Below are 21,100 nucleotides of genomic sequence, written 5' to 3'. Positions count from 1 at the left end.
GAACGCGTCAAGCGCTGACGTCATCACGGCGAGGCGGGAGCAACGGCGGTTCAACAAAAACACGCCAAATTAAAATTCTACCGACAAGTCCAAACATTGTGAGAGACCGTCTGCTAGACACTTAAAACGTAGTTAAAAAAATGCACCTTAAAAAAAGCAAACGTAACAAAATCATCTTACTGAGGTAACTATCAGGAAATTAGATTTTAACAAAATGTAAGAATGAATACTTTAAAAATGCTTGAAGATATATAATAATAATGATAATGATGGGAAAACAAGCATATCATGACTAAAATAAAGCATGGTCTCTCTATAAAATGTGAAGCCTCTCTTTTCAGAAAACACATAATTTGTACATCATTTAACAATATGGCTGGGCAATCTGGCCTGAAATCAAAATCTTAATTAATTTAACATTTGAATTCGATTACAATTAATGAATGATTATTTATTTTATTTTTGCCCTCATATTTCAGTGACAGGTTTTCTACAGTAAATATGCCCACATAGTGACCAGGGGCGTAGCAGACATAAAAAAAAATAAATAAATAAATAAAAAAAAATCAACCAACATCAGGCCAACATCTTAAACCAGCATCATATTGACGTCAAAAACTGACATTTATTCGTCAGGTATGGCAACCAAAATCCAACATCTGATAGACGTCATAGTGGTAACGCCCACACAACATCAAGCTGTAACATCATTAGCGTTGATGTTAGGTTGGTTGGCTTCAGGTTGGACATTGACTCTATCCACTTCTGACGATGAAAATTTAACTCTACAGTTTAACAAAGTGACTTTTTGGTAATTTGAAGTTATATAATGTGTAAGAAATGTTATCTAGAGCATTAGGTCTGTAAAATAACAGAAAATGTGCTGCAGTTTATTACAAGGTTTCTGTAGCGTAATATGCAACACCAACACAGACAATATAGCACTGCACAATATTAAAAATGACAATAAAAGTCACTTTTTCAAACATTTCAAGGATAAAAGTTCTCATAATGTAATTCAAAAGCATAAATAAACGGGGGTAAATAATAAAAACGTGCATTACAAAATACTGTTAATGTATATAATGTGTATAATGCGTAAATACAAATTTACTGTATCTTTAAAAATACTAAGATTGTTTTAAGATGAAATAAAATCATTATCCAGTAGTTTTTTCATAAGTTATTTTTCGGTTGTTATTTTAAGACAACATCAGGTACACAACACAAACAGTTTGAGATGTAAAGTTGATTCAGGCATGTCTCATAATCAAAAACACAAAAATTAAGACAAATTAATATGAAAAAAGAACTAAAATGGATGAAGAGCTTAAAAATGAACAACCCGACTGTCATTCAGCCTCATTATTGAAGAGTAATGAATAAACACAAACCTATTAGTTCTTCAGTCTCTTCCTGTTTATGTATATAATGTGTATAATGCGTAAATACAAATTTACTGTATCTTTAAAAATACTAAGATTGTTTTAAGATGAAATAAAATCATTATCCAGTAGTTTTTTCATAAGTTATTTTTCGGTTGTTATTTTAAGACAACATCAGGTACATTTTTTGATTTTTAATTTAAATTTTCATTAATCACATTTAGAATTGGTCACATGGTTGCCCACTGAAGCTAAGCAAGGCTGCACCTGGGGCCTCATGTACGAAGACTTGTGTTGAATTCATACCAAAACCTTGCGTATGCACAAAGCTGTAAATGTGCAGGAGGCAGGGAGGGGTTTTGCGCTCATGCACGTATGCTAGTTTCACATTAATTCAGATGTAAAAAGAGAATGTGGACAAAATCCCTCCCCTGTAATAAATATGGTAATGACTCTTCTTTGGCAAAACCAAATGAAAAAGCAATGGCAAAAGCACGCAAGAAGAGAAACTTTGAACAGAATGTGAATTGGAGGTGCTCCTTTCGGAGGTAGACCGGAGAAAAACTGTTATTTGCAAGTTTGTCCTCCGGAATTTTAACAAAAGAATAAAATAGAGTGGGAGAGTTTAGCTGACGCGGTTAATGCAGTGGGGTCTGAACATCACACTTTGAGTGAATTAAAAAAGAAATGGTCCGATTGAAAGGTGTAAAATTTTGTAATGTCTATTTAGGCTAAGTGCAAATAGCACACCTCATTGGAATGAGCTAGTTGAGATTCCCGCCCATCAGCGTTTGATTGACAGAGACAACATAACTAAGAGCGGCAAACAGCAGCGTGAGTGGCGTAGCTCCTAAAGCGCATGGCACACGTTCAGGGCCGGCGCGTCCATAGAGGCGACCTAGGCGGCCGCCTAGGGCGGCAGTATAGAGTGGGCGGCGTCCGCGACACCTCCCTTACCACCCACGTACTCAGTTATGTCCGCGACACCTCCCTCACCACCCACGTCCTCAGATATATTTGCGCATAGACGACAGAATAGAGAGGGCGGCATCAGCGACACCTCCATCAGCACCTGCGTGTCGGGCGGCAGAATTGAGGTCCGCGACACCCGCGCGTCCTCAGTTATATCCGCACATAGGGCGGCAAAATAAAGAGCGCAGTATCCGCGACACCTCCCTCCCTCCCTCAGCACCCGCGCGTCCTCAGTTATATCCGCGAATAGTGCGCCGGAAAAGAGGTCCGCGACACCTCACTTCATTTTCATAACCTGTCACTTTCGTTTTCACATTGGGGTTAAGGGCGGCGTGATCATCCTCTGCCTAGAGCGGCAGTTCAGCTTGCTCCGGCCCTGCACACGTTAGATCATAAACCCGGTTTGAATCCACCGTCTGATGAACTCATTCATCTTTTTTGCCCCTGTACAAATCAGATTTTGCCTATTCTTCATCACGAGGAAGACAAGTAGGAATCATTTGAGCATCACATATTAATTGCACATTTATTGAATGGAAATGTTTCTGATTCACGTATGCAAATTCGTCTTCAGATGGTGCCTTCATAGCAATGTGCGTGCAGTCGATAGCTCCGATTACTTTGGGAAAACCGGTGATCGCTGCCAATTGTGCTTTTAATGTTTGGCTGGTCAACTGCATGGTATGGAAACCTCATATACCTTCTAGACATGCGGATGAACCCGTCTCATACAGCTGCCATTGCACGGCTCAAAGACACTTTGTAGTGTGCAATTTAACACAATTGCATCTAGGAGTTGCCAATGGAAATAAAACAGACACACACAAGAAATGCACGTACGCCAGGCATGAAGTTAAAATTCTTACGTTTATTTCATCGTTAGTAAATCCAAACGTGAGCGTGAAATTTGCCATACGCAAAGTTATTGTGCTTATGCAGCATTGATACATGAGGCCCCTGGTCAGTACCTGGGATAGGAGACCACATGGGAATTTTAGGTTGCTGCTGGAAGTGGTGTTAGTGAGACCAGCAGGGGGCGCTCAACCTCTGGTCTGTGTGGGTCCTAACGCCCCTGTATTTTGATAGGGACACCATACTGTAAGAGGTCCTGACTCTGCGATCCTTAAAAATCCCAGGACGTCCTTCGAAAAAGTGTATGAGTTTAACCTGGCATCCTGGCCAAATTTGCCCACTGACCTTTGTCCATCATGGCCTCCTAACCCTCCCCATATCATAACTGGGTTCATCACTCGGTCTGCTCTCTACCAATCAGCTGGTGTGCGGTCTGGCTTAAGGCTGATTTATACTTCTGCGTCAAACACCGGCGTATGCTATGGCGCTAACGCATAGCCCTTCGCCGTGGCCGTCACTGACGTGCACCTTTAAAAAAAATGTAACTACACGTCGCAACGACGTGTAGCGCAAGCTCTGTGATTGGTCGGCTTGGTAGCGCTGACGAGTCTGGGCTGGACCGAGAGCCTCGCGAATGGCGCTAGCGATGTTTACAAGTGTGGAGTCCCGTGAAGGAGCTACGGATGGAAAGTTTTGTTTTGTGTTTACCTCATAGTTAAAGTTGTTGCCCGTCCGCCGGTTCCTGCCTCAAAATAAGCGAGTTTGAGTCACTTGTACATCCAGGAAGTGTTCAGGAAAAGCAAAACAGCAGCGAAGAAACTCGACACAGAGGAACATTTACACCTCACTGCCAACTAGCGTTTCCGAAGTGTTAATTCAGACCAACAGAGACAGCGGGCAGAAGTATAAATGCACAGCTACGTGCATTGCATGCGCCATGAGTTACACCGGTCACTTGACGCAGAAGTATAAACCAGGCTTTAATATGGCTGCTGTCCTGTCGTCCACATGGATGCTGCTCACTGGTGGTGGATGAGGAGATTCCTCCCAAAAAATGTGTAAAGCGCTTTGAGTGTCCAGAAAAGCGCTGTATAAATGGAAGGAATCATTATGTTTAATACTATTCCTTTATGTCTGACTTAACGTTAAACTACCATTTTTATCCCCTTAAGTTTGTTTATAGCCTTTTGAAAAACAAGCAACAGAGCATCATGGCCGATGTGTGCTCGATCTTTCTCTCCTGCACACTGGTCCTACCATTACTTGTAAATGAAGTCCATACTCCGCTCTTTCTGAATAAAAATCTCTGTGACTTTGGCGTAAAAGTCCTCCTTATCTTCTTTTATTTTCTGAAGTCTCTCAGTCTCAATGTAGAAGATTGCCAGGGATGTAAGTTGTCCTTGAGAGGTGCGATTATGGCTGTAGGATTGGAGTCGTTTCAGAGCAGAGGATGACCTTTCCACAGACACTGGAGTAGCCGGTATAGTGAGAGCCAGCTGGAGTAATTTGGTGGCTTCAGGAACAGCCTGCGTCAGGTTCTTCTGGGTCAAAAAGCTGAGAAGCTGTATAGGGGATTTACATTCATTCCGCACTGTTTGTGAGCTGTACAGTCCGATCAGATCAGCTTTTAGTCTGACAAAGTCAAAAAACTTGGCATATTTGGACAAGCTCTGCACTTTGGCGTCATCGAAGTGTTTTGACATTTCCTTAAATCTTGTACAGTCGACCAAACCAAGGAAAGATAGACCGCTAAAATGATCAAACCTTGCTCTCAGCTGAGCAGTAATGTTGTCCAGAATGTTACTAAACAATCGTTTCCGCTCATCTCTGACCAGCTGCTGACTTTGCACACTATCTGTCAGACCAAGTGAGGAGCACTTCTGCTCAAACCGCTCGTAGAAACTCTTAAACTCCTGCCTCTGGTCTTCCACAGCTCCAATTGTGTCGCGTATTCGTGCACAGCAAAACCCAATGTCCATGGCTTTGTTTTGCAGTACTCTGAAGAGTGCATCCGTTTCATTGAAGATTCCATCATATGCCATGATGAGAAAGCATGTTGATGCCTTTGATAGCCACCGCTCATATCCAGAGGCCATAATTACAGTGTCATTATCCCAGATGTCTGGATTTTCAATCATAATACTAAATACGGTAAGCAGGTCAGATTGGTACATGCTTGTAGTTTGCAACAGTCTCGACTTTGAGCTCCATCTTGTGGGCGCTGCTCTTGGTAAACGCCGTTTCACAACGTCATCCAGTAACTGGGTGCGCTTTGTGCACTTGTTGAAAAATGTTCCTAGTCCTTCAATTGTTTTAAAAAAGGCTCTACACTCGGACATGCTCTTTGCTGAATCCTGCAGCACTACGTTCAGTTTATGTGCATAACAATGGGTAAACATGGCGTGAGGAACCTTCTCTTTAATCTTCGCTTGCAGGTCATTAAGCTCGGATGGCATTACAGATGCTCCGTCGTAGGTCTGAGCTACCAGCTTGTCAACACACTTGTATCTCTCCAACACTCCCAGGACATACTGGGCTACAGCAGAGGCGCTTCTGTCACCACTTACATCGTCGAATTCCAGAAAGGCCTCCCTCACTTCACAGGCCGCCTCACTTTTAGCCACATAACGCAAAATGACAGAGATCTGGGCTTTGTTAGTGGCATCCGTTGTCTCATCTACTTGTACGGCAACAAATGATGCCCGGTCAATGTCCTTTTTGATGTCACTTCTGATCACGTGACTCATTGCTTCAATTAAATCATTCTGTATACCGTTTGACGAGCCAGAAAATAGAGTAGATGTCTGCAAGTGTCTTGCAAGCCTCTCGTCTTTCTCGGCAAAAGCATGCAATAGCTCAACATAATTCCCACGATTGGAAGAGCTTGCACTGTCGTTGCTACTGCGTAACGCCAATTGCTGTTTGGCTAAGAAGCAGGTTGCGTTAATAAGATCTTTTAAAACCTCTCGATTTTCCTTCACCATAGCATTGTGAATGCTAATGTTTAGCTTATGTTGTTCGTTTAAGGCCAAGTCTATCTGCGAAGTTCCAAACGTTTTTAAAGCGATTTGGCTTTGAATGTGAGTAGCTGAGCATTCGTGTTTGGTGAGACTTCTTGGTAGATTTTTTAAGTCACAAAACCCTGTGTCAGTCCATACATTGTCACAAGCTGAGAACAAAAGACAGGGATAACAGAATAGGCGGTTTCTTGTGGCACAGCCACACAGCCAGTCTTTTCGGTCGTACCAATCCCTTTGAAAGGATCGAGTTATCTTCTGTCCCGTCGTTTGAAGCAAGTCCTTTAGCTCCGGCATTGGTCGTCCATCCTTTATTACTTCATGTTTTGATTGAAAGTCCAAATCTGAGAAGTTTTTGAGCTGAGATATTACATCCGCCACAGTGGGAGACGCATTAAACCCTAATGTGTGGAAAAACACACACAGTCTCGGCTCGAGCAGAGCCGAAACAGTAACAAATGAAAGGATTCATCAAAAGCAAGAATATCTCTTTGGGATTGAGGGGTTCTCAGTCTCGGTCCTGGAGGTTTTAGCTCCAATCAGACACACCTGGGCTTAGGCATGGGTTGATAAACGGTAGAGGTGTGAACCTATATTGGTTTAACGGTTCGGTTACGATTATCATGCCATCAGTTCAATTCGATATCTCTGTGCATCACGGTGCAGTGACGATGCTTTTGAGGCAATGTACGATTTTGAAGGGTGGCTATAACAAGATGTCTGTATAAATACACACAGACGGACACACAGCACCACACTGTCTCTATCACACACATATAGACCTTTTTCTTGGAACGCAAAATTACCCATTATGCTTTGCGTGTATGCGCAAGGAGAATGCGAAGAACTTCCGGTCGGCAGCTGATGCGTGTAAACAGTCACATTTGGACAGCTTTGAAACGATAGTTTTAATCTATTTTACCTGCTTTTATCCTCTTTGAACTAATACTGTTGTCCATCAGCAGCATCTCCTGGACTGATCATTTAAAGAAATGCGATCTAATAGGATGGAAAACAGCTGCTGTGAGGCGTTTTCCCCTCGTTGTCAGACGGCATCTTCTGCAGTTTAAATGAAGCCTTGTCATCGCTAAAGTCAACATTTTCTCTTTATTTCAAATATATAACCAGCCCAAACTAATGTAAATCACCAAAATGTTTGACACACACACACGTAGCCTGTACTGTGCCACTGACACACTGATTTAATAACTGTGACAGTGAAAATATAGGCGAGTGTTATTTCGAAATCACAGAAAAACACAAACCGTGGTGAAAACAACACACGAAATAAAACACAAACGGCTCGCGATTAGCATGAACAGCAGATCAGCCAGCAGAGGATCAATAACAGACTTTTATTGCTCATTTTTGTAAATTGCACGACTTTCATACCTGTTGAGTTTCATGCCAGTTCTCTGGTTTTCTCTCTCTCTCCCTCTCTATCTCTCTCTGTGTGTGTGTGTGTGTTAAAGAGCCGCTGAGCTAACAGCTGACAGGCTGGGAACGCACACACACACTGTATTTCTGACGGCAGACACGTGAACTAGGAGAACGTTTTTCTTGTATCTCTGACGCGCTTGAACCACATGTGACAGATTATAACGGCTTTAACAGACACATTTCTAGGTTGTGTGTCACAAAAACACTCTGTTATCCATTGAAAACGGTATTGAAAGCCATTTTCGGAGCGCAAATTATCAGTTGTACACGCTGTAATTGGAAGTTTTTAGCATTCTACCGGAAGACGCTGGGCGCTATGGCGCCCTCCATGCAGCAGCCATGAAAAAGGTCTATACAAACATAGACAGCACCCAACAAACACGCACCCGCACACACGCGCTTGCTTGCTCGCTCGCTTGGCAACGATATTGTTAGACTGCCCACTCCTGTTAAAATTACACCAGAGTTACCGACCGCTCCCGCGCTTTACTCAGAAGTTTATTCCCGCGACACATGAAATCTGTTCAGGTCCTCCGATAAAGCACAGGTACAGCCTCAGGAATGCATACAGCCGAGATGAAAAGAGAGGGGAGGAAAAGTCACGCCAGCAGGTGAAATGGGCCACAGTGAGAGAGAGAGAGAGAGAAATGGAGTACTTTCATTCCCTCAATCGCAGAGAAATAGGGGCTTCAGCAGTAATTTTTTTTAGAACAACAGTATCTCTGGCTGAAAAGATATACAGAGAAGCCGTTTTAATTTGTGAAGAAAATCTGTGTTTTTGAAACTAATGAAGACAGCAGAAGACTATATTTGAATTATTTAGCCTGACATGTTTACTGCTCCAAAATGAAGGATTCGGATTTCTGCTTTCCAGTCCATCTCATCATGGACCAACGTTTATCCTTTTCATCATCCTGTTTCTCAGTATTTAACTGTGAATTGATTTGAATTAATGAATAAGTTAACACATTGCTTAATATAAGTAATATAAGTACGTTTTTATAAGTTCAGTGCATTTGCCTGTCTCTTTATGACTATTTTCAGGAGCCAGCAAACTAGGTCAGAGGTCATGGAGACCTTGAGTGGAACTGAGGACTGGAAGCAGCTGTTTCTATTGTTATTTCTAGGAGTTAATATTGTCTAAAATGTCTATTTTTACGATTAAATCTTTTAAAGTGATTCTACTTTTTATTCAAGATAGACTTTGTGTAGTAAGAATATATCTGCCTGAATGTAGATTATACCAGTTTTTAACCAGTTTCGATAAAGACGGCTGACAGTACACTCAGCCTTGGATAAGAAACAGATTATACTTTGTGTGTGTGTGTGTGTGTGTGTTTTATTTGATTGTTGATCCGTTTCACAGGTCTGGAGTCAGCTCTAATAATCAGTCTAAGGGATGTCTATTGTTTATGTTTAGATATTGTTCAGAATATACGCACAAACCCCACGTGCAAATGTTCCCAGTCTATCTGTGTTTTAACCAATCAGGCTAGAACACCTGTATGTATGACGCAGTTAATGACGTTATGTGAGAGTATAATTGTTATTGATTGGTGATTGTAAGCAGAGCGGCCTATGAACTCATTACGAGTGTTGAAGCTGGCTTCTGCGGATGAAACTGCAAACTATCTTCAGTAAACTTGATTTATTTATTTAAATCTCTGACTCCGGCTCTTCTTCATCTACCAGACTGGTCATTCTTTGGGTCAATCTGTAAACTATCCCTACAAAAATATTCTAAAAGTTTCTCAAAATAAAATCTATTTTGTTCAAAAAGGGGAAAAACTTTAGTTTTTTTTACCAAACCATTGCAAAAATATATATTTTAGAGCAGCAGTCACAATACCATAAAAATCGTGATATTTTTATCCAAGGTTATCATACCCTCAGAATCTTTTACCAGCCCATGCCAGCCTGTGCTAGCTAATCAAGCTCTTCAGCTGCGGTCACACTGCACTTTTCCCCCCATAGACTTCCATTCATATGCAAGTTCGTGCGTCAAATTTCGCAGTTTTGCAAAGTTCAAGCTTGGTGAACTCTGACCTGCGAAATCACATGACTTGACTGTGAGAGACCAAACAATTATCAAAACATGTCCTCTCTGGACAGAAATGTAAAATATGGACCAATCGCGCGCTTTTTAAAATGTCTAATCATCTTGTTTTATCCCGCCCCTTTTCGCAGTGCCGTACAACAGAATTTTGCAAGCTCAAACTCTAGTGTGACCGCAGCTTTACTAGGCTTTCTAGAAACATCCTTGTAGGTGTGTTGAGGCAAGTTGGGAGCTAAAATCTGCAAAACTCTGAACCTCCAGGAAACCTGGTACTTTATCGGTATCAGTGCTAAATTATAAAAGACCGAAGCATCGTTAAGCTCTGACATTAACAGTTCTGCTATCTGTACTGGAGAGATATTACAGGGTAAACATTACTTACTAGGGGTGTCAAAATTAATTGTTTCTCCAGTGCACCGCGATGCAGACCTAGACAATTCAATATCGGTTCAGTAATAATCATAATCGGTTATTATGTACTGATGCCATTTTTCTCATATGTTGCCTTAGCTATGGCGAGGGAGGAGAGTATTTACAATGCTCCAACTACTTAAAAAACGCAGAAGCTGTGCTCAGTTTCACTGCGTGTGTGTTTGCTGGACAGTCTTTCACTGACACACAGCAGAAGCTCCTATTTCACTGCGACTGAGAGAATGACAGTAAACTCCATCTCTCTCTCTCTCATTGTGGCCCATTTGACAAGCTGGCGTGACTTTTCCTCTCCTCTCGGCTGTTACAGCGATACTTCTGGATAGAGGTCTGCATTCCCGCGGCTGTAGCGTGGGAGGCACGGGCCCAGACCAGATTTCTTGCAGCACGGGATTAAATTTCCAAATAAATCGCTGGAGTGGTCGGTTACTCTGGTGTAATTTGAACGGGAGCGGGCTGTCTAACAATATCGCTCCCGAGCGAGCAAGCACGCATATGTGTGTGTCTATGTGTGTGAATTAGAGAGAGCATGATGCTGTGTGTCGCTTGTTTAGTGCTGTCTATGTTTGTGTGTGTGTGAATGAGAGAATGTGATGCTGTGTGTCGCTTGCTTGGTGCTGTGTGTCTATGTGTGTGTGTGTGTGTGTGTGTGTTTATACAGACAGCTTGTTATAGCCATAAACCACGAAAGATCCCGACTTCTGACAGAAAAGGCAAACAAGTTGATTTTTCTCCAGAAGAAAAAAAGGTGAAAAACTGAGTCGTTTTCCTTCAAACCATTGTACATTTTTTTACAGAAAATATTTTATTTATTCTCTTTACAATTATTGGTTTTGTTTTATTTGACATAAAAAACGTTATAATAAAATAAATTGTTGTTAATTATGTTCACTTTGTGTTTTTATTATTAAAAAACACTACAAAAATTACAGATAAGTGAACTGTTAAAATACCGAACCGATAAGTGGTATCGACAAAAGTAGTAATACCGTTAAAAATTTAACAAGACCCATCCCTATCCAGGACTGAGTTTGAGAACTCCTGCTTTAGTGTTTTAGACTTTGTGAATCTTCTATAAACCAATACAACCTGGAAGAGCTGGAACTTTAGATGATCTACTTACTGTGAATTCGTTTTGTGTGTATACGTAGAGATGATACATGTGTGAAACTCCTCCCACAAGCAACGCAGGGATATGATTTCTCTCCAGCGTGGATCTTCATGTGAAGGTTGAGATCGCATTCGTGGCTGAAACTCTTTCCACACTGAGTGCAGGCGAAATCATTTACAGCTGTGCTGTTCATTAAAAAACTCTGTTCGGTCTTTATGGGAGCTTTTTCTTCACTGACATGATGTTTCTCCTCATCTTCACTCAGTACTTCACTCTCCACCTTCACCATCACATCTGAAAATTAAAGAAATAAGATTAGAACCAGCTAAACTGAGAATCTCAATTCATTCATACAATTTAATAAATTGATGCATTGTATTATTTCTCAATTCGCAGTGCATACATTTATCACAATTAGGGATGCTCATTTCGGTTAACTTCGCTAACTGACAACCGCCGCTCGCTAATCGAATATTAACGTTTAACTGGTCAGGTTAATATTTTAAAAAAATGACGTGTCTATTTTGTGTCTGACACATTAAATATTGCATTTAAAATATTGATTTAATTCAACATGCTAGCATATTAATAAGAGAACATGACAACAGAGCATCTTCACGCAACTGCAGTGTTTCCAACAGCATAGAAGAACAGAATAAACGAAATAAAATGAATAAAATAAATAGGCCTGCCCTAAACAATTTCACTTAAAATGATTCATTTAGATTACAAGATGAAAACACTGACTGATCCTTTTTAAGAACGGGAATAGGCTATTTTTTTTTTTTTCAATCATATTTATTGTCTTTTGTCAAAGAAAAATAGCCGACTTCCTCAAATCGCTCGCTCCATTAAAATATGCATTTATTTAATGCCATGCTGTTATTATTATATCTCAAAACATTTTTACATTTCATTAACTAAATCATTATTTTAAAGATTATGTCTTGATATGTGGTTTCCTCTCTCATTCGCGATTCAAGTGCGCACGCTGCGTGATGAAAAGACAACGTGCGCATATGTTGACTTTTTGTAAACAGTTTTGTTGTTTAAATATGATATTGCATTAATTTGCATACATGCGTTATAATCTGTAAAATGAAAGCTAAAACCTATGTGTTGTGTTTATGACGCAGATCCAGGAGGCCATCAGTCTCAGCGCTGTTTTGGCACCAACTCGTCTGTATCAAACAGCAATTTTCTTCTACCATTTTGTTTCTTTGGCAAATATGTCTGTAGGCACGTGTGGTTACACGTTACCGTCCAACGACTGAACAAATATGTGTTGCAGTTGCACTTTAAGGGGGCGATGACAGCAAACGCACTTTTTTCCTCCAAAAACGCGAGGCGCACCACACTGCCTTTTATTGTTGACAAGGAAAAACAAAGTGCGGTGCTCTTTTTTTATGTCACTAGCAAATGACTGAATCAGCTGGGTATGGATTGTGCAAGAGTGTTGCTGTCCGTGTTGTTACAATTGTACTATTTAATAATATTGTGATATTCGAAATTTGTAAACTCATACAGCTCTGGATAACTTGAAACAGCGAGCACTAGTCCCTCCTCTGTCTTTCAAAGTTCTCTGCAGTTGTCTTGACAACACACACTGCTGGGGTCAGTTCTTCGTACGTGGATTACTCAGTTGGCTGGATTTGGATGTTGACGATTTGACGAAAGTTGATCTGAGAGTTGTTGTCATAGCAACAGTTCTGTTATATCAAACCTGGTCAGGAGCAGGTTCAATTCATATAAACAGGATTAGATCGAGTCAGTTCATGCTAAGATAATACTGAAAGTATGTATCAAATGCTCATATTTTCTTACAGTAGTTATATACACTTGGGAAAATAGTAAATATTTTTAACTAATATATATAACTTATATATATAGATATATATATATAGATATATATATATATATATATATATATATATATATATATATATATATATATATATATATATATATATTAATAAAACTTATGCAATCTGCACTCTGAAATGAAAGTACAAAGACTGCCACCTGGTGGTGCCAAGAGAAAACTTGTTGATTTGAACTTTTTAAATCGCTTTAATACAATTTGTGTATGATAATAGAAATGCACCATATGTAACTTGTTTTAAAAGCAATAATACATTTATGCAGTCATAAACATGTTTTGACAGTTAATATGACGGTGATTTGATGCTACACAAAAATTGCAGACGCCTTTACCAATATCAAATTGCTTTTGTAAACATCCAATTATTCTTTACACCGATTAAAAACGGTTACTATAATAACGAAAATCTTGTCTAAATGTAGAACTAAATACATTGATTTGCATTGAAATACATGATGAATACTCTTGACACATGAAAGTGTAAAGCCTGCAGCTCACAACAAATGTGGAAGATTATTGAGTCATAAAAAACCATTTACTGCTAATTTGATGTAATTTTGCTCACATGGATAATTGAATATTAATCAGATGATGTCATTACGCTACTGTGCCGTCAGCCAATTGCTGCATTGCTGATCATGATTTCGAGGATCGATAGATCTGTCCTTCACAACACACACAGCGATCTCAGATCAGTTCATCCAGACATTTTAATCTGATTCATGAACTTGTTTGAAGAACCAAATTAGCCAGAGATCAGTTATCAAGATTAAAAGATCCAGGATCTGCCAAATCATCTTAGATCATTTAAGCGAGGTACGAAGAACGGACCCCTGCTCTAGGATGAGCCACGTACAAAACACTTGTGTTTAAAAGACGCCCCTCTTAACGCCAAAAATAAAAAACTCGCATTCGATCAGCAGCCAAACTCTAAAATATATAAAATAATATTTTTAATCATTTAACTGATACCATTAATCAGTTTAAAACGCACCCTTTCGGTTAACAGTGAATCGATTATTTTGAGCATCCCTTGTCATGATTGTTACACTCCTACATTTTATTGTTAAATGTTACTTGATTAAATAAAATAAAAGGTCATATGAAAAGTAATATAGAAGTGAAGCTGTTTAGGCTCATTATTAGAGTAATGAATGAACACAAACCTATTTGTTCCTCAGCCTCTTCCTGTTTAATTCTGCAGGGTTCTGGATCACTCATCTTCTCACTGTCCTTCAATAAACTCTGTCTTTGTCTTTCACTGATGGAGCTTCAGGAGAAACAGAAATCTGATTCATTTGCATGAATTAAATCATCTTATAATAATAGGTGATACGGTGTGGGATTATTATGTGTTCAAGTCAGCTGACACCAATAAAATTAACTTAATGTGACAATTTTCCAGTCTGAACATGCAAGTATAATGAAATAAGTATAATTATCTGAAAACAGAATCTATTGACATGAAATAAGGAGGATTTCATCAGCTCTGATAAACTAATTATTGTTGCAGTTATACAGAAACTGAACATAAGCATTTTCACCATCAAAGTCCGTATTTCTGCAGCAGTAGATTCTCATTACTTCCTTCAAAGATCATACTTTACAATATAAACAAACACTTACACAGAAAAGCCCAAACACATTCACTCATATTGTCCTCTCAGAGCTCCTCTCTGCCTGCTGTATTGTTTTGGTCAGCAGACACAGATAGAGGTGAACTCAATGCAGAAACTAGTCGCAGATTGTCGCTTTAATAAACTGTAAAGTGTGTTTTATTGTTGAGTAAACACGAGAAAAAGCGAAAACGACTCACCTCAGCTCTGAAGACTCGACGCTGAATGAACGCGTCAGTTGTGACGTCATCATGGCGAGGCGGGAGCAACGGAGGATCAACAAACCCTATACTAGCCAAACCAAAACAATTGCTAAGGTAGACAAAAAAAGTCTTAATCTCAATCGTGAGGTGAAATATTGTTTATTAGGCACTTAGAAAGTTGATAAAAAAGGCACTTACACTTAAGAGATGTTAATTAATTCGTCCATCTACTTTTTATTTCTTTGATTTCTCCCCTTTGTTGAAATCTGAAATGGCCATTTATGAACATGTTAAAAATATTGATTTGATCATGTGTGTAATAGTAATTTGAATAATTGGAGTATATATGTAAACAGCCAAGAACATGGAGTGATGATAAAGAAAAATCCTGACGGCGAAACTAACAGACCAATCGTCAACCGTTTATTGTCAATTAAAGCACATGTACAGGACATATAGAGAATTGAAATTGCATTACTCTCAGACTCTAGGTGCTTAACAAGTAATATTAATACAAAAGTAGGTTTTTAAAAAGAAATTACAATAAATACAATTACACTGATAAACTAATCTAAAACTATAAGTACAAATAAAAGTATTAATCTTAGCCTGGTTGTTAGCTAGCACAGGAGCAGGCTAGATGTAAAAAAAAAAATCTCCATAATAATTTTAATTTGCCTGATTCAGGGCTAAATATCAGCCAGGATATCCTTAAAATCACAGCTTAATCTCAATATCTCAAGAAATAATAATATTTTGTGCCAAATCCCCCAGAAATTCTCTTATTAACATTTTTTTCTGTTTCTTTCTTCCTTTGGTTTACATGTAAACAAATAATTATCTACAAGTGCGAGTCAATAGAGCAGAACAGTGGCTCAGTGGTTAGCACTGTCGCCTCACTCTGGTCCCGGCTGGGGACTAAAGTAACTAGTAACTATTTACTTGAGTAATTTTTTAATCAGGTGCTTTTTTACTCTTACTCAAGTACCTTTTAAGATTGTTACTTTTACTTGAGGAAAAAAAATTCCACAAGTACTTGTACTTTTACTTGAGTATAGATTTTGGATACTCTACCAACCTCTGGGAAACACCCTTACACTCTCGCATTTACACTCATACACTATGGCAGGGGTCACCAATCTCAGTCTGGAGGGCTCCAACTTGCTTCAACACACCTCCCTGGGTGCTTCAAGTACACCTAGTAAGACCTTGGCTGCGTCTGAATTCACCTACTACACAGTAGGTACTGCATTTGAATTTAGACGTACTACTCGGCCGTTAGAAAAGTACTTTCTATACAGTATGAATGTGAGAAGTATGAATGGAATTCGGATGTACCACATCCGCCATTTTGTCATGGTCACGTGACCTACCTTCGTCAGTTGCGTCGCTTCACTTCCATTCATGAATTCTCATGTGGGGCATTATGGGATAGCGCAGTGTGCATGGGATGCGCACTCCAGAATCTCGCCTGAAGTAGTAAGTCATCCGGGTACTTCTCGCACACTGATTTTCGAATTCTATGAATTTGGACATACTACTCGGCTCACATATTGATTGTAGCGTACTGTATAGTATGGAAGTATGCGGTTTCGGATGCAGCCCTTGATTAGCTTTTGCAGCCGAGTTTGATTAGGGTTGGAGCTAAAATCTGCAGGACACCGGACCTCCAGGAACAAGTTTGGTGACCCCTGCACTATGGCATATTTGGTTTATTCAATTCCCCTATAGCGCATGTGTTTGGACTGTTGGGATAACTGGAGCACCCGGAGAAAACCCACGCCAACAAGTGAAAACATGCAAACTCCACACAGAAATGCCAATTGGCCCAGGCAGGACTTGAATCAGCGACCTTCAGCTCTGAGCCACTGTGATTAATTATTAAGATTAAGATTATTGATTAATCTTATTGCTGCTAAAACTACATTGATTCAGAACAATACAACATGACTATACTTTGGTGGACACATACTTATTGAATATATTTGAGGCATAAATTGTTTAGTTTTTTGGATTTTGGACACATACTGGAGTCAAAGCAATGAGTATTTCAGTATGTTCCTGGATTGTTATTTTATGGAGCGATTAGACTTATTGTTAATGAGTGTACACGCTAACCTCACTTATAAATAACAGGAGTTTACTAACATACACAAATCTTAGATTTTGCATGCTTATTAAGGTATGATAACTGCGTGAAACTCTCCAGCGTGAATCATCTCATGCGATTTCAGATTTCCTGAATGTCTGAAAGTCTGGTTGCAGTGTGAACACACGTACGGTTTCTCTCCGGTGTGAATCCTCTGGTGTCGTTTCAAGTCTCCGACTGTAATAAAAGTCTTCCCACACTCTAAGCAGTCGAACTCTCTCACACCAGTGTGGATCTTCTGATGTAATTTTAAGCTTGTTTGCCACATAAAACTCTTTCCACACTCAGAACATGAGTACGGCTTTTCGTTTGTATGGACTCTAAGATGTTTCTTCAGATCTGGAAGCCTTGAAAACGTCTTGCCGCATTGATCACATTCGTGTGGTTTCTCTCCAGTGTGGATCCTCATGTGTTGATTAAGGTGTGATAACTGTGAGAAACTCGTCCCACACTCGGTACATGTGAATGGTTTCTCTCCAGTGTGGATCCTCTCATGTGTTTTCATGGTTTTTAACAAGCTGAATCTCTTGTCGCAGTGTGAACACTTGTACGGTTTCTCTCCAGTGTGGATCCTCTCATGTTTTCTCAGATACTCTGGCTGACTGAATGGCTTGTAGCAGTGTGAACACTTGTACGGTTTCTCTCCAGTGTGAGTGCTCTGATGCTTTCTGAATTTGTCTTGACGATTGTAACTCTTTCCACAAAAAGGGCATAAAAACATCTTGGTTTGAACATTAGGGTGGACTTTCACGTCTTCACTAAGGTCTGAAAATGAAGACAAAATGTTACATTTTAAAAGAGAAATGTGAAGTAGTGATACAAATAAGGGGTGTCACGATCTTCCAAATCCTCGATTCGATTACATTTTTGATTCTAAAGGCACGATTCGTTTCGATTATAAATAATTAATTAATTAATGACCAATTAATTATTTGTAGCCTACCGTTTAAACTACCTGACCTGCATGGTCTTTGTTTTACCCATAAACAAATCATACAGTAAATGAATAAAGGCAAGATACACACATAATTACCACCTGTCAATCACTTTTTCTGCGGGACTCGTGAATAGGCAGTGATCTGTGTCGTTATAATGGCGTCGGTAAAAAAGACGCACAACCAACAGGAACCAGCCAACAGTATCTGAGGTGTTCGCTAAAATGACTAAGTACAAGTGAGTGAAAGATTGAAGCAGTCCTCTGACTGCCTAGACCTGCTGTCTCGAGCGCACGGCTGTGTGTGCGTCTGTGTCTGTGTGGTCACGTGATGTGCATTTTCAGAGGTAGAGAGGAAGGAGGGCTGCTCAGAAATGCTACACGCCACTGTGGATGTCAAATCGTTCTAAAATGCCATTTAAAAACAAAGACAGTGTAAACAGGGCCTGAGTGTGTACTTTTCGCGAGCGGATTTGCAACGGGGGCGGGCGGAGGATCGCGATGCCGGTGTTGTCTATCGGACGAACCGTACGTAATACGTACATAGCAGAGCTGCAAAACTGTGTTTTTTTTTGTCGACAACACGAACGTTGTCAACATAACTCACTGGAAATCCAAAATGCTTCCACACCGGCGACTTCATTGAAAGAGGAGAGGGTTTAAGCTCTGTCGACGGGTCTCCTGCTTCTGCAGTTTAACAAGCACTTCAACAAGCCTGTTTTTTTCCCACTTGGCAAGACAAGCTGACGTGACATGGGGGCGTGGCAGCATCAACGATTCTATTTTTTGATTCGATAATCGAAATTGAGCATAAATTTCGATCGATTTCGAAATCGTGACACCCCTAGACACAAACTATTATTTAACAGGCGTGTTTTCATCTTTAGCAACATCTTGTATGTGCAAAATACAAACTATTGCAAAATGACCGACACTAGAGCATTCCAAAGCCATGTAAATAGGCAGGTCCAATATCCTAAACACAAATATTTTGTGATAAAATAAAAAGGTAAGTTGGTTGGATTTAAACTGATGTTGGCTTCATCAGACATGGACCTTCAGCATGCACTGGGGCGGTTTGCTGCCAAGTGTGACACGGCTGGGATGGGAATCAGCACCTCCAAGTCAGAGGCCATGGTGCTGAATCTTTGCCATCTCCAGGTTGGAGGAAAGTCCTTAACCCAGGTGGAGGAGTTTAAGTATCTCGGGGCTTTGTTCACGAGTGAGGGAAGGATGGAACGTGAGATTAACAGGCGGATTGGTGCAGCGGCAGCAGTAATGCTGTTGATGTACCGGTCCGTTGTGGTGAAGAAGGAGCTGAGCCGAAAGGCAAAGCTCTCAATTTACCGGTCAATCTACATTCCTACTCTCACCTGTGGTTATGAGCTTTGGATCATGACCGAAAGGACAAGATCTCGGATACAAGCGGCCGAAATGAGTTTCCTTCGAAGGGTGGCAGGACGCACTCTTATGGATAGAGTGAGGAGCTCTGACACCCGGGAGGAGCTCGGAGTAGAGCCGCTGCTCCTCCACATCGAGAGAAGTCAGCTGAGGTGGCTCAGGCATCTGTTTCGGATGCCTCATGGATGCCTACCTAGGGAGGTGTTCCAGGCATGTCCCACCGGGAGGCGGCCTCGGGGAAGACCCAGGACACGCTGGGGGGACTATGTCTCTCGGCTGGCCTGGGAATGCCTCGGGATCCCCCTGGAGGAGCTGGAGGAAGTGTCTGAGGAGAGGGAAGTCTGGGGTTCTCTCCTAAAATTGCTGCCCCCGTGACCCGGCCCCGGAAAAGCGGCAGAAAATGAATGAATGAATGAAAATAAACCAAAACTGATGGAGGAGTTTAATATTAACAGTTGTTCAGCCTCATTATTGAAGAGTAATGAATAAACACAAACCTATTAGTCCTTCAGCCTCTTCCTGTTTAATTCTGCAGGGTTCTGGATCACTCATCTTCTCACTGTCCTTCAATAAACTCTGTCTTTGTCTTTCACTGATGACGGCAGATCTTTAGAGGAATAAACAGAGAAATCTGATCAATTTACACTGATTAAGGAAATAAACATCACATTATATCTTGTTTGTGACAATATGTGTTCAAGTCAGCAGACACCAAATTTAACTTAATCTGGGCTAATGAATGTAGAAAACACAGGAACTATACACACAAAATAAAGACTTTCAGCAGCTCTGATAATACTGATGAGCCTCAGACTCTAAACACAAACAAACAAAAAAAATCATACAAACAAAAAAGTGAAAGAAAACAAACACATTCACTCATATTGTCCTCTCAGAGCTCCTCTCTGCCTGCTGTATTGTTTTGGTCAGCAGACACACAGATAGAGGTGAACTCAATGCAGAAACTAGTCGCAGATTGTCGCTTTAATAAACTGTAAAGTGTGTTTTATTGTTGTGTAAACACGAGAAAAAGCGTCAACGACTCACCTCAGCTCTGAAGACTCGACGCTGAATGAACGCGTCAGTGCTGACGTCATCACGGCAAGGCGGGAGCAACGGATTAACGCAAATGCGTCAAATACTATCAAATTTATAAAAAACAAAACACGTTTGAGGTGAAACACCGTTTATTAATCAATTAAAATGTTGTTTTAATTACACACACTAAAAAATGAGTGAGTAGGACAGTGCAGTGATTATAGCACTGTCGCCTCACTGCAAGAAGGTTGTCGGTTGGAGCCCCGGTTAGGAGGGGCAGGTTTAACTAATGAGCAAAGTAAGCGGCCGCTTACAGCCCCAGAAAATCCAAGGTCCCCCAAATAAATACCTATAAGTATAAATGATACCTAAATTAAATGTAACGTTGTTTTCTATCATATTTTGTATGTCAGTGAGGGTCCCCCACCTTCAATCATAGACCAGTCCAGCAGTCAAATCAGTAAAGATTTAGTTTTAAAAACGACAGTATTTATTAATTTTGGTTGTGAATTTAAGTTTTGGTTTTGAATTCATCCTACAGGGTGCTTTACATGTCATTATTGTCTTGCATTAAGATGAAATGTAGACTGTGAGATCAAATGATGTAAGAACAAA

The 21,100-nt window shown here is 40.2% G+C and overlaps 2 protein-coding genes across 9 annotated transcripts in view; both read right to left on the bottom strand.

Annotated features, from left to right (window-relative positions):
• Nucleotides 1-3,205: 3,205 nt before the first annotated feature.
• Nucleotides 3,206-15,229, bottom strand: LOC101883134 (zinc finger MYM-type protein 1). 8 transcript variants are annotated; one of them, XM_005161557.6, is made up of 5 exons: nucleotides 15,162-15,229; nucleotides 14,961-15,072; nucleotides 14,311-14,414; nucleotides 11,275-11,556; nucleotides 3,206-6,570 (listed from the first exon to the last, which is right to left on the bottom strand). In XM_005161557.6, exons 2-5 carry the CDS (start codon nucleotides 15,011-15,013, stop codon nucleotides 4,469-4,471), a joined length of 2,541 nt encoding a protein of 846 aa, XP_005161614.3. In that variant the 5' UTR covers nucleotides 15,014-15,072; nucleotides 15,162-15,229; the 3' UTR covers nucleotides 3,206-4,468. The 8 variants fall into 8 exon arrangements, with proteins under 8 accessions (XP_005161614.3, XP_073792957.1, XP_073792960.1 ...); XM_073936856.1 differs by having other exon boundaries at nucleotides 3,206-6,627; nucleotides 14,961-15,051; XM_073936859.1 differs by having other exon boundaries at nucleotides 14,961-15,051.
• A 1,544-nt stretch (nucleotides 15,230-16,773) lies between these two features.
• The window catches only part of LOC101883008 (uncharacterized), a 28,661-nt gene continuing 24,334 nt past the window's right edge, over nucleotides 16,774-21,100 (bottom strand). Inside the window, exons 9-12 of the mRNA XM_068216517.2 lie at nucleotides 20,724-20,794; nucleotides 20,495-20,636; nucleotides 19,945-20,054; nucleotides 16,774-17,877 (exon numbers count right to left, since the gene is read on the bottom strand). Coding sequence (XP_068072618.2) covers nucleotides 17,141-17,877; nucleotides 19,945-20,054; nucleotides 20,495-20,636; nucleotides 20,724-20,794 — 1,060 coding nt within the window. The 3' untranslated portion in view covers nucleotides 16,774-17,140. The remainder of the gene's footprint in view (nucleotides 17,878-19,944; nucleotides 20,055-20,494; nucleotides 20,637-20,723; nucleotides 20,795-21,100) is intronic.

The sequence above is a fragment of the Danio rerio genome, chromosome 22 (genome assembly GCF_049306965.1).
Source record: "Danio rerio strain Tuebingen ecotype United States chromosome 22, GRCz12tu, whole genome shotgun sequence".
Taxonomy (NCBI): Eukaryota; Metazoa; Chordata; class Actinopteri; order Cypriniformes; family Danionidae; genus Danio; species Danio rerio.
This window is presented reverse-complemented; position numbering and strand designations above follow the sequence as displayed.

Bases quoted from the DNA above. Each gene is read 5' to 3' on its own strand.
- LOC101883134 (XM_073936856.1), bottom strand. From the start codon at position 15,013: ATGATGACGTCACAACTGACGCGTTCATTCAGCGTCGAGTCTTCAGAG. The intron at 11,557-14,310 runs GTTTGTGTTCAT...TTTAATTTTCAG, and splicing joins AGAGGCTGAGGAACAAATAG to ATGTGATGGTGAAGGTGGAG. The intron at 6,628-11,274 runs GTAAGTAGATCA...TCCACACATTAG, and splicing joins ACACACAAAACGAATTCACA to GGTTTAATGCGTCTCCCACT.